Raw genomic sequence first — 12,129 nt, 5'->3', positions numbered from 1 at the left:
GATTGAAGGAGCAAACATAGAAACTAACACCAATGACGCACGAAAGACTCTGGAGCAAATAAAACTTGAAAAAGACGAACAAATCCTATCATTAGATGTAAAAAGTTTATACACCAACGTTTCCGTAATGGAAGCCATTAACCTTGCCCTGCAATTGCTTTATGCTAGAGACGATAAACCAGACATACCCAGAACAACAATGAAACGTCCGCTCGAATTAGCCGTCACCAACGTCCATTTCAAATGCAAAGAGAGTTGGTACTGTCAGAAAGACGGTTTGGCAATGGGTGCGTTCTTGGCAGTGATTTTGGCAAACTTTTGGATGAAATCGTGGGAGCCACAACTGAAATTACAAACACCCAAATGTAAAACCAACACACAACCTACCACTTGTCGCAATTGCAAACACTGTGTGACAGCACGTTCCAGGGGTGTTGAGTGTGAAGTTTGTAATAGATGGTTCCACGCAAAATGTCAGCAAATCAGAAACACAGAATATGATAGCTTGGAAAACCAGTTCTGGATGTGCTCATTCTGTCGTGAAAATGATCAGACTGACATTAACCATTCGTCCGAAACTAAGGACTTTCTCAGATATGTAGATGATATTGTGAGAACAGTTAGAGGTGACACCAAAGAGCTGTTAGATGCGGTCAATAGCCTCCATCCAAATCTCCAATTTACATTAGAAACAACAGATGATAAAAACAGTTTGCCATTTCTGGACATGTGAATTAACGTACAACCAGAGGGGACAATTTTATGCACATGGTATCAAAAACCACCAGATACTGGAACAATTCTGAACTATCGAAGCTGTGCACCCCTTCAACATAAGAAAAGCATAATACAGGGACAACACAATACACCGCAAGTTTCGTGCCGCTAGCAATTGGGAAGCGTTACATGAACGACTGACAAAAAATGAAAGAATTTGGGGACGTAACCAATATACTAGGCATTGGGTAGGGATTTTTTTAAGGATACAATTAACCAGCTGTGAATGAAAGAACAAGGAAATGGATAAAACGCTGATGTAGCCGAAAAACAACAGAAAAATACTGTGAAGCAACTCTTTGCAATACAGTACAGAGGCAACATCTCTAAGGAATTTGTAAAGAAGCTGAAAAAAACTCATCCTCTACAGACGATTTCCACATCTTGATTTCTACAGACATCTTTTTTACATTTCAAAAAATTTGAATTTTGTATTGGGACGCTGTCTCTTTAAGATCTTTTCACACATTTTTATGTTTAAATGCTCTCAAACGAAGTTTATAGCAATTATATTAGTCCTGTCGGTCTTTTTTCTATGCGATTTTTCGCTTGAACGATTTTTCGTTTGACGTTTTTGACTTTTCGTCCTCAAAAACGGGATAATCATGTAGCGCCCAGCGGGCATTAAGTGCTCTTAGAGCCTTTCAGCTCTGTTTCAGTTCAAACTGTTTTGGAGATATATACTTATGCTGTGAAGAGCGGTTCCTAGAGGTTGAAGACCCCACCCCCCACTATTAACCCCCACAACACCCCCCGCACTTTTGCCCACATCCACACCGCGCTGTTGCCCCTCCCAACCAACTGTTGCTACCCCCATCTGCAGCCTCCCCATCCCCCCACCACGCCCGTGGCTAGCTACTGACGAACAACCGCTCGCTTAAAGCACGCAAATTTATACAAATTTTCACAATTTTTATCAAGCTTTTTGAAAATTTTTCTTTTGAGTTTTTTGAGTTTTATCAACCCTAGATGTCAAGTAACTCACTCTATGGTTTGATAATAGGTTACTGCACAGATTCTAGCGGTAATAGAATAGTTTTAACGTTTCAACATTGCGAATTTTTGCATTCTTTTGAAAAAAACTTGCAAATTTTTTCAAGCTTTTTGAACATTTTTTGTCAATTTTTGAGTTTTATTAACCCTAGATGTCAAAAAACCCACTCTATGGTTTGATAATAGGTTACTGTGCAGTTTTTTGTGGTAATAGAATATTTTTAACATTTCAACATTGCGAATTTTTGCATTTTTTTTTTTAAAAAACTTGCAAATTTTTTCAAGGTTTTTGAAAATTTGTCATTTTTTAGGTTTATCTAGCGTCACGAGCCAAGGAGCCTCGTCTAGGGTTTGATAATAGGTCAGTGTATAGCTTCTACGCGTAATGGAATTTTTTTCAGGATCTTAACATCACGAATTTCAGCATTTTTTTTAAAAAAAAGCATTTTTTAATTTTTTAACATTTATTGTCTTTATTCAAGATTTTTCAGCCTCTGAGCTCAGAAAATTTGCTTAAGGGTTTGATAATATGTAGTTGCATAGTTTTTAGGGGTAATGGAATGATTTTCAACTCTTTAATATCACAAATTTTATCGATTTGTTTATATGAACTTGGAATTTTTTCAAATTTTTTTGAAAATTTTAAGGGTTTATGTAGTCTTAAGAGCCAAGGAACCTCCGCTAGCGTTTGATACCAAGTTAATGTTTCTTCTCTAGATGCAATGGAGTGTTTTTAAAGATATTAACATTTAACGAGTTTTAGCATTTTTTAAAAAAATTTTGGCAATCCTTATGTTTTTTGAAATTGTTTGTCATTTTTTAGGTTTATCCAGCCTCAAGAGGCAAGAAACCTCCTTCGAGTTTTGATACTAAGCTGCTGTCATAGAGTTAATGGAATTGTTCTCGTTATTTTAATGACTAGAGTTTTAGCACTTTTTTGATAAATTTTGATTTAAAAATTTTGAAAAATTGCCATTTCCCAAGTGTATTGATCATTATGAACCAGTGAAACTGTTTAAGGCTTGAAAGAGGCATACTGGATAGTCTCTTGAGACAATGAAATGGTGTTCGGAAGATTTAAATATCACGAATTGCGGCAAGTTTTTGTTAAAAATTGCAATTGTTTTTATAATTTCTGAATATTTTTGTCCTTTTCTGAGTTTAACGATAATTACTGGCGAACGAAGCTTTTTAAGTCTTGAAGATGGGTCACATGACGAATTTCCGGAGTCAAAAGCTGGTTTTGAACATTTTCTTTACTGCGAAATGTGGAAACTTTTTCTTTCGATTTTTGCACTTTCAGTTTTTTTCTACATGATTTAGTTACTAACAAGGCGAGAAAACTTGAAGTTGTAGAGTGGAATCTCGTCTTGGAAAAAATTCCTAGCTCTCCCTCGCTCTCTCTGTGTTTGCGGGCGTTTCTTTCCTTCTCTTTCTCGCTCACTTTTAATCTCGTATTCTGTCTCTCTCTCTCTTTATCTTTAACTCTTTTGTTGATGCCGCACTTCAGCGGCTGTTATGTGGCGTGATGTCATTGTCCATTACCCTAATCTCAGGCCCCTTCAATCAAGCTAACCTCACTGAACAATGGCTAGGTACTGACGAAGCCAACCACTCGCCGGTCGTTTGAGAGCAATTCGCCCGACGTTAGTCGGTTATGTTTATTATCTGTTGTTTCTAATGTAAATAGAGATTTGGATGGAGGTTATTGACCGCATCTAACAGCTCTTTTGTGTCACCTCTAACTGTTCTCACAATATCGTCGACATATCTTAGAAAAACTTTTGTTTCGGACAAATGGTTAATGTCAGTCTTATAATTTTCACGGCAGAATGAGCACATCCAGAACTGGTTTTATCCAGAGGTTGACTTAGTTTCGCGAAGATGGGCCACAGTATCCTTTAGACAAATTAGCGAGTCCCTGGTTAGTTTGTTCGTGAGCACCCTGAACATGTCGCCATCAGCATCCACAAACTCCGCAATTGGGGGATAGTAGTTGTTCCCTCCGGTTTGGCTGGTAGAGTTTGTTCTCACTTTCTCTTCGCTTGGGTTTGACCTCAACTTATCCTAACTTGCCATTTCAGCATATGAAATTATTTAATTAGCTTATCACAACAATTAGGCTAGAGGATACAAAATAAGTTACTACGTATCGACACGTTCTCTGTAATTGGGGGTGCATAACGTACTGGGGGCACAAACTGAAAAGATCCGAATTTTATTTCCGTGTCTGCATGCTGGTCTAATGTTAAAGTTATAAAAAGGTGGGATCTTTTCCGTTTGTGCCCCCCCCCCAGTACGTTATGCTCCCCCCAGTTACAGAGCACGTGTCATTACATAGTAAATCATTATGTAAAAATATTGCACGTGCATCTGGGGGTTGCAAATAATTTGCACCCACTAAGCTGGGGGGGCACAAACGGAAAAGATCCAAAAGGTGAATTAAGAAATGACCCTCCCCAACACTAGTCCCAACACTGAATATTTGCTGGTCCGGGGCCCTCCCAGCACTACGTCGTCATAAAGCATTTTGTATTGATTAAATCTATCAATATAATGATAATATAAACATCAGCTGAGAAAGTAAAACAAAAGACATACAGCATTAGAAAACAACTAATGACGAAAGTCGATGAGTCAAACTAACAACCCCCCTTTTCAACCACAGCTCCCATCAACAATTTCGCGCCGCCTAAACGTCCTTGACCCACGAATGCAGAGTTATGATGTTGATAAGTATTTGAACCTTATCTACAACACTGAGACAGGAAGAGTATAAAATACGCTATTGTTGCGAAGCTAAAGATTGCCTGAATTTCATTGCACAACCATTTTTTGTTAAAAGTCAATATCTTTTGCGGGCTTTGTTTTTGATAGAGGATATAAGCAGAGATCCCAAGGGATGGGTTTAAAATAAGGAATCGAAAATGAAATGCTTGTTTAGCTGGCTTCATAAAATCAATATTCTCGAGAATACGTTTCATAAGTCTGCTGGTCCTGAGTACGACTTCGCCTCTCGACCTCGCAATTATTTAAAGTTCTCATGCTTGCCCTGGCAATTATGCTTGCCCGACTTCATGGACTTTGTTGTATTTTTCAGTAGAAATGGGAAAAGTAAAGTCACCAAAGAAAGCGTCGAAAAGCTCTGATTCAATAAACAGAGTCAAAACTAACAGTAACATGAGAGATAAATCTACAATAAACAGGTTGAAAATGTACCGTGGTGGAAAAGCGAAGCGTGATAAGAACGGGAAAATTGTTAAAGCGGCTATTTTCCAGCAGCGAGTTGCTCCAGGAACGCAGGCTCGAGTTGCACCTGATAGACGCTGGTTCAACAATACCCGCGTTATTGGGCAGAATGCGTTACAAGATTTTCAATCCAAGCTTGAAACTGTCTCGAAAGACCCGTATCAAGTTATATTGAACCCATCCAAATTGCCTATCACTCTGCTAAATGAGCGGGGTAAGTACAAGAGGATGCATATTCTTGAAACCCAAAGCTTTGAGTATACGTTTGGTAAAAAGGCTCAGCGAAAACTTCCAAATTTCTCAGCCGTATCTCTGGCCGATTATGCCTCAACTTGCGAAAGTAAAGGCGATGAGTATAAAATTGAAGGCGACAGAGATGTAGTTAGAGAAGATGATGGGGTGAGAGACGAGGCTCGTCACTGGTCTTTTGGAGCTGGAGCATCGAAACGAATCTGGAACGAGCTGTACAAAGTGATTGATTCGTCTGACATTTTGTTATATGTTTTGGATGCTAGAAACCCAATGGGAACTAGGAGTTCAGTTGTGGAGAAGTATCTCCAAAAAGAGAAACGACACAAGCATTTAGTCTTTATAATAAATAAAGTCGACTTGGTTCCAACGTGGGTGACCAAGGCATGGGTCGCACTTTTATCACGTGAATATCCAACAATGGCCATGCATGCCAGCATGAAGAATCCGTTTGGCAAAGGAGCATTAATTCAGCTTTTGAGACAGTTCTCTGTGTTGCACAAAGATCTGAAACAGATATCAGTGGGAATCATCGGATACCCAAATGTTGGGAAAAGCTCTGTTATCAACACTTTGAGAAAAAAGAAAGTATGTAAAGTGGCACCCATTGCTGGCGAAACTAAAGTGTGGCAATATATAACTTTGATGAAAAGAATTTACCTTATCGATTGTCCAGGTGTTGTGTACAATAGCCAAGAATCCGACACTGAGCTTCTTTTAAAGGGAGCTGTGCGAGTTGAAAACGTCCCTCAGCCGGAACAACATATTGACCAGGTTTTGCAATGTGTTAATAAATATGCGCTCTCCAAAATTTATGATTTGGGTGACTGGACGGATTCGAACGACTTCCTGGAAAGATTGGCTTTCAGAACTGGCAAGTTGTTTAAAAAGGCTGAACCAGATGTGACGACTGTGGCTAAAATGGTTTTAAATGATTTTCAACGAGGACGCCTGCCATACTTTGTAAATCCCAAGCCTTATTTCCCAGAAGAAGAGCAGAAAATGTTTGAGGAAAAACTGTTATCTGGAAAGTCAGGAGACAAAAACGATGATTTAGTTGAACAAAATTTAGATGAAATAGCATGTGTACACACTTATGAAGAAAAAGCCATAGAAAGCGCAGCTGAATCAAAAGAGCTATCGAACACTGATGATAAAAGCAAAAAAGAAGACATTTCTTATGAAGAAACTGTGGCGGAAAAGAACGAGAATACGGTAACCGAAGCCAAAAAAGTTGACGATTTGGCGCTTGAAGAAAATATTGATGCAGAGGCTGAAGATTCGCAAGAAATGTCACAAATTGTTCCTGAAAGGCTCTCTGATGGAGAAGGCGAGGACTTAGAATTCCTTGACGACGTTAGACAGCCTGTTGAATCCAGAAAACAAGCACCCATTTCTGAGGCCAGTGGTAGCAAAAAGGGGCGTAAAAATACACAAAAGCAGCGAAAACTGGAGCGTAAACGAGTACTTGCTATGGAAGGAAACACAGAAGATGATTTAAAAGCACCGAAGAAACCTCAGAATTATTATGACAAAGTTAATGTAAAGAATAAAAGTAATTGGACGAAAGCTTGAGAAATTAATTTTTTGCTCACAAGCTCTTTTTGATGAGTAACATCTGCCGCAATGTAACAAGGTTTGTGTGCGTTGGGTTTATTGTTCTAATTTTTATAAAGCATACATGGTAATTATTGGTCGCTCAGAAATGCAATAACTGGCATTTCAATCCTTTCACTCATTTTGGTTTTCAACGTCAGGAACCCTATTGGCTCTGTTAAATTCGCATGCCTTCTCAGATCTCAAGGTGAAACTACAATGAATTTGCATGAGGTGATGAGCTCAAATGTAATGTTTTTTTGTTCCTTTTTAAAAAAGTAAATGGTAGAACGATGCGCTGGCTCTACTTTTTTTGAGGGTGTCCTAGATCAACATACGTTGTGCCGCTTCACACCCTATGCGCCCACAATTATACTAAAATATGGAAATGTCTCTGAAAGGGATTAAGGCAATTTTTTTCTTGGCATTTAGGCCAAATTTATGGTTCTTATGTTCATTATTGATTAATTTGCGGTTGTTTTTTCGGTGACTCCAAAACAAATTTCGGTGACTCCGAAATAGTAAGAAGACAATTTTTGTATGGTTTAACGACAGTTTATGTTTGCATGTCCAAGTTTTAACTTTTTTAAAATATCTAGGTTAAATGTTTAGAACTTCGCAAGAGATACTGTTTTTCTGCATTCTTTAGTCAACAGACAATTATAAAAGACAACAAAGGGCTCGCCTAGTACTGTGTGTTGCACAGAAACGTCCAACGTTAACCGTGAAAGCACCATCACTTCAGAAGTTAAAAAAAATTAGATAAATAAATTTTATTGAAAAACGTTTTAGGACCAAATTTTAGGACCAATTTTTATTGAAAAACCAAATTTCCGGAAAACTCCTCAAGCATTTAAGGCAAAAGTTAGTAAAAGTTTCAAATGGTTTTTTTTAAAAAAACAGTTCTTGTTTTCCCTTAGTTTTCAGACAAGAAATATTTGAGTACAATTGCAACTCAGGTGTTGATAATCAGCTTTTCAATTATTTTTTTTAGGTCAAATGGAATGAATCATTTTTGGGTTTATCCTGTTTCCAATTTTGGCTATTTTTCAATATTATGTCTGTTCATTTTAGTTTGGTTTGCTGAGCGACTATTGTTATAGAAGCACTTCGAGAAGGTTGAGCGGAGACTGCAAACATCCTAGAAACGTCAAAAGGTTTGCTGTAAACTGTCTGAGAAGCTGTGAAAATTTTGAGCGAAACCATTTTGTCTGAAGTAAAAAAAAACAGTATAAAGTTTCTGAACTATAGTTCAAAGAATTGAACAACCTAAAAGGCTGATTATCGGCCTCCTTAGACAAGCAGCTTTTAATTGTTGCATTTCTCCTTGTTACATGTATCATTACACCTTTTCCCTAAATTTCTTTTGAAAATGGGCTTGTCAAATTGAGCGGACCGAAAACTTCATTCGAAGAAACATTCTCATAATGTGACTTATGACAACATACGCAACTTTTGTATAAAACCTTTGAGGAAAAGTAAGGAAAACAAGACTTGTGAGAATCCGATTTGTCCGAATGGTATGATGAATGTCAGTCATTGAGACAGGCATTTGAACGTTCAGATCATTTTCACGTTTTCATTTTATCAATAATTAGAAACCATATGTACGCTACTATAAAAACAATTAAGGCACTTCAAAAGAAAAGTAATAAAAATGCAGGCAACAATCAGAAACGAGAAAATTTGCAATTAAATAGGGTCCGACCCAATTAAGCAATTATTTATCAAGTGAAAGTACTGTCAAGAATCAAATATGCCGCTCTTCATGGCGTTAAGTGACAGAATTACAAAAACTATAAAAATAGGCCAAAAAAACTCAATGTTTTGGCATTAGAAAGCCAATGAGGCTAAGTGACAGAACTAGAATAATGGCAAAATCCAAAATCTCACTAATGTTTTTTTAATAGCCGCACAGCGATAGCTGGGGATATTATTGGCCTTCTCTTTGTTTTTTACAATTCAAAGAATTTGAATTGTATTGGGGCGCTGTCTTTTTTTTTAAGATCTGTTCACAATTTTTCATGATTTTTGAAGTCAAATTGGAGTAGCGATTTTGGTATAGAATTGGAAGTAGAGCGAAAAAGCGAGTGGTTTTGCGGCGTGATATTTTTTCGCTCTAATTTTAAAGTAGAGTGAGAAAACGGTGTTTGAACAAAAATTCGGTTTCTTGGTAGTGGTTTTTTGTTCACATGCGGCAATTTCACTTTGGTTTTATGTTTTTCGATTTTTCTGATCGGCGGATTTTTTTCTACATGGTTTTCCCAGTCCATTCATAGTTCAATCTAGGCCTAGTTTTTTGGTTTGAACCAAATTTCCATTTCTCACTAGTGGTTTTTTTGTTCACATGCGGCATTTTGACATTGATTTTCTGTTTTCTTTTTTTTCTGATCTGATTTTTTTGGAAATGGTTTTCCCAATTCACTCATAGTCCGTTCTAGGTCTAGTTTTTGTTTAGTCAATGAAAATTCTTTGAACTGTACGTCAGGACTTGTCGTGCTATGTTTTTTTTATTTCGTCGTCACGATTTTTGTTACGACCATATTACGTCACAACCACTTCAAATCTGTTTTTTTATTCGCTCATGCAATTTCAACTGAAGTGCATGTGTGACGTCATTTTTCGCTCTTAGTGGAGCGAGTTTTTTTGCTCATTCGCGAGATTAAATTTTTGGTCACACTTGACTGACCTCACTCTCAAAAATGACTTCCTCACTTTGAAATTGACCTTTATTTTCTTTAATTGAAAGAGATAAGGTCAAATGGGTGTGTGTTACTCTAAATGAAGGTTATTTGAGAGCATCTAATAGAGGCAGCAAAAACTTGTACAGATTTTTAATCAAAATATCATAGCAGCCTTCAATGAAAAGACGAATGTTTTTTGTCTGTCTTTTTTACTGTTTTTTTGAGACTGCAGATCTACGAAGCTATTGCGGTTATTTTCTGACAATCTGCCAGCTATGTTTTTAAAATCAAGTGCTCTCAACACGTTTAAACAATTATGATTGAATTTAATTAATCAATCAAATCTCATACATGTTTCATTCGAGAGCCATTGCTACTAACGAGGTTTGGCGATAGATTTTTTGTTATTAATTGAGTTTGATTTATTAAGTGAGTGGAGATCTGCGACATCTATGTGTCTCATTGTAGAGACTCAGTGGCAGACATACAAAAAAAATCTTTAAAACGGATAAAATCCAAAAGAATCGCAATTTGAAAGCAGGTCTCGTTGAAGTCTTTAAAACTTGTAGATATAAATGGAATTGATCAACTAAACTAAATTATGAGAGTAATGAGGCCTTCAATTAGCGAGTCTAAATGACAAAGGACAAGAAGGACTATGACAAGAATAGAAGACAAGTTATTTTTTAAAATACATGGGACCTCTCAATGATGAGAATATGTTACAAGTTAACGAAAACAACAACAAAAACTGAAAAAATTGAAAAATCCTTAAAATCTCAAAAATGTATAATACTATAAATTGAAGTCTAATCGCTATAAACAGACTTTTTCGGGTAACATTTTTCAATCAATCCTCACTTACAAGCTTTTGAGACCGGTCAGCATTTTACGGCTACCTAAAGAATTAAAAAAGCAATCTAACACAGCATATTAAAAAAAGTGAGCGAGGAAAGTGTCGAAGCCATTAAAAAATTGAATTTTTCAGTTAAAACTTTTTTAATTTAATTTAATTTTTAACAGCAATGGAAACTTATTTTTAGCTCCAATAATTTGACTCCAATAAATCAACAAACATAAACAAATACATTAAAACAACGAAATTTTTTGAGAAAAACCCTGGTCTCAAGGCCATTAAATTCAATAGCCTTCAACGGAAGCTAATAAATACGCTAAGTTATGCCTCGGTGAGACAAGAAAGATGGCATGTTTGGCATTCATAACTCATCAATAAGACAGAAAGTTATTGACAAAATAAAAAAAAATGGTAGAAAAGTGCGAGAAGTGTCGAAGCCCTTTAAACCATAAGCTTTTCTCCAAAAACTTTTTGTATGATCCATTTAACGTCGTCATCTCTAATCCAATGAAACTATCAACATTATGATAATGTGTTAAGGTTCCAAAAGGAACCAGAATTAAGAAAAAGAAATCAAAAAGTTTAAACAAAATGTTATGAAAACTCGTGCATCGAAGTCATAACATCAATAGTTAGAACATAAATCCGTTACCTAGATTAATTTTGGTTGTATTAGAAAGGAAAGCTCCGGTCATTACTGAGACTGACTTACAGTTCACGAACTAAGGTTTAAGATCGTTTAATGTTGAAAAAATTTCTCAGAAAATCATTTTTAAAATCTTAACAGCCATTAACTTCAATTGCTTTCCACGGAAGTCAATAAATACGGTCAGTTATCACTTGATTGGACAACACGGATATTTCTCATCCATAGGTAATCGGTACGACATCACAATAAATCTTATGACTATGGAAACAACAACAAATACAGGCAAAAACAAAAAATTCAGTGGAAAAGTGCGCGAAGAAAGTTTCAAACCCATTTAAAGCATAAATTTTTCTCCGAAAAGTTTTTATATGATCCATTTAACGTTGTTATCTCTAATCCAATGAAACTATCAATATCAGAATAATGCGTTAAGATTCCAAAAGGAACCAGAATTAAGAGAGTGATCCAAAAATTTTTTTAAAAAAATGACGAAAACTCGTGCATTGAGGTCTTAACACCAATAGTTAGAACATAAAGCCGGTAACTAGATTAATTTGGTTGAATTGGAAATTAAAGCTCCGGTCCTTATTGAGACTGACTTACAGTTCACGAACTAAGGTTTAAGATCGTTTGATGTTGAAAAAATTTCTCAGAAAATCATTTTCAAAATCTTAACAGCCATTAAATTCAATTGCTTTCCACGGAAGTCAATAAATACGGTCAGTTATCACTTGATTGGACAACACGGATATTTCTCATCCATAGGTAATCGGTAAGACATCACAATAAGTCCTATGACTATGGAAACAACAACAAATACAGGCAAAAACAAAAAATCCAGTGGAAAAGTGCCCGAAGAAAGTGTCGAAGCCATTTAAGCGATAAGCTTTTCTCTGAAAAGTTAGTCCAAGATCCATTGAAATTTTTCTCGAAGCCAATGGGAGATATTAATATCAGGATAATGTGATAAGATTTCAAGAGGGACCAATAAAACGAATTTTTTTTCAAATTTCGAAATTTTGTATCATTGAAGTCAAATGACAAATAAGAAGATAAAACGGCTAACCAGATTAATT

General features: G+C 36.3%; 2 protein-coding genes across 2 annotated transcripts in view; both read left to right on the top strand.

Moving 5' to 3' along the window:
* Positions 1-4,844: 4,844 nt before the first annotated feature.
* On the top strand, positions 4,845-6,865 carry LOC142344941 (uncharacterized). The gene has a single exon (XM_075397026.1). The coding sequence runs from the start codon at positions 4,876-4,878 to the stop codon at positions 6,841-6,843; it is 1,968 nt and encodes a 655-aa protein (XP_075253141.1). The 5' UTR covers positions 4,845-4,875; the 3' UTR covers positions 6,844-6,865.
* Positions 6,866-8,555: 1,690 nt separating this feature from the next.
* LOC142344940 (sodium channel and clathrin linker 1-like) overlaps positions 8,556-12,129 on the top strand; it is a 364,638-nt gene continuing 361,064 nt past the window's right edge. Inside the window, exon 1 of the mRNA XM_075397025.1 lies at positions 8,556-8,565. The gene's annotated coding sequence lies outside the window, so the exon portion shown is untranslated. The remainder of the gene's footprint in view (positions 8,566-12,129) is intronic.

The sequence above is a fragment of the Convolutriloba macropyga genome, chromosome 8 (genome assembly GCF_964194025.1).
Source record: "Convolutriloba macropyga chromosome 8, txConMacr16.3, whole genome shotgun sequence".
NCBI lineage: Eukaryota > Metazoa > Xenacoelomorpha > Acoela > Convolutidae > Convolutriloba > Convolutriloba macropyga.
The sequence above is the reverse complement of the archived record's forward strand: the minus strand, read 5'-3'. Positions and strand labels throughout refer to the sequence as shown.

Coding starts and splice junctions, on each gene's coding strand:
- LOC142344941 (XM_075397026.1), top strand. CDS start 4,876: ATGGGAAAAGTAAAGTCACCAAAGAAAGCGTCGAAAAGCTCTGATTCA.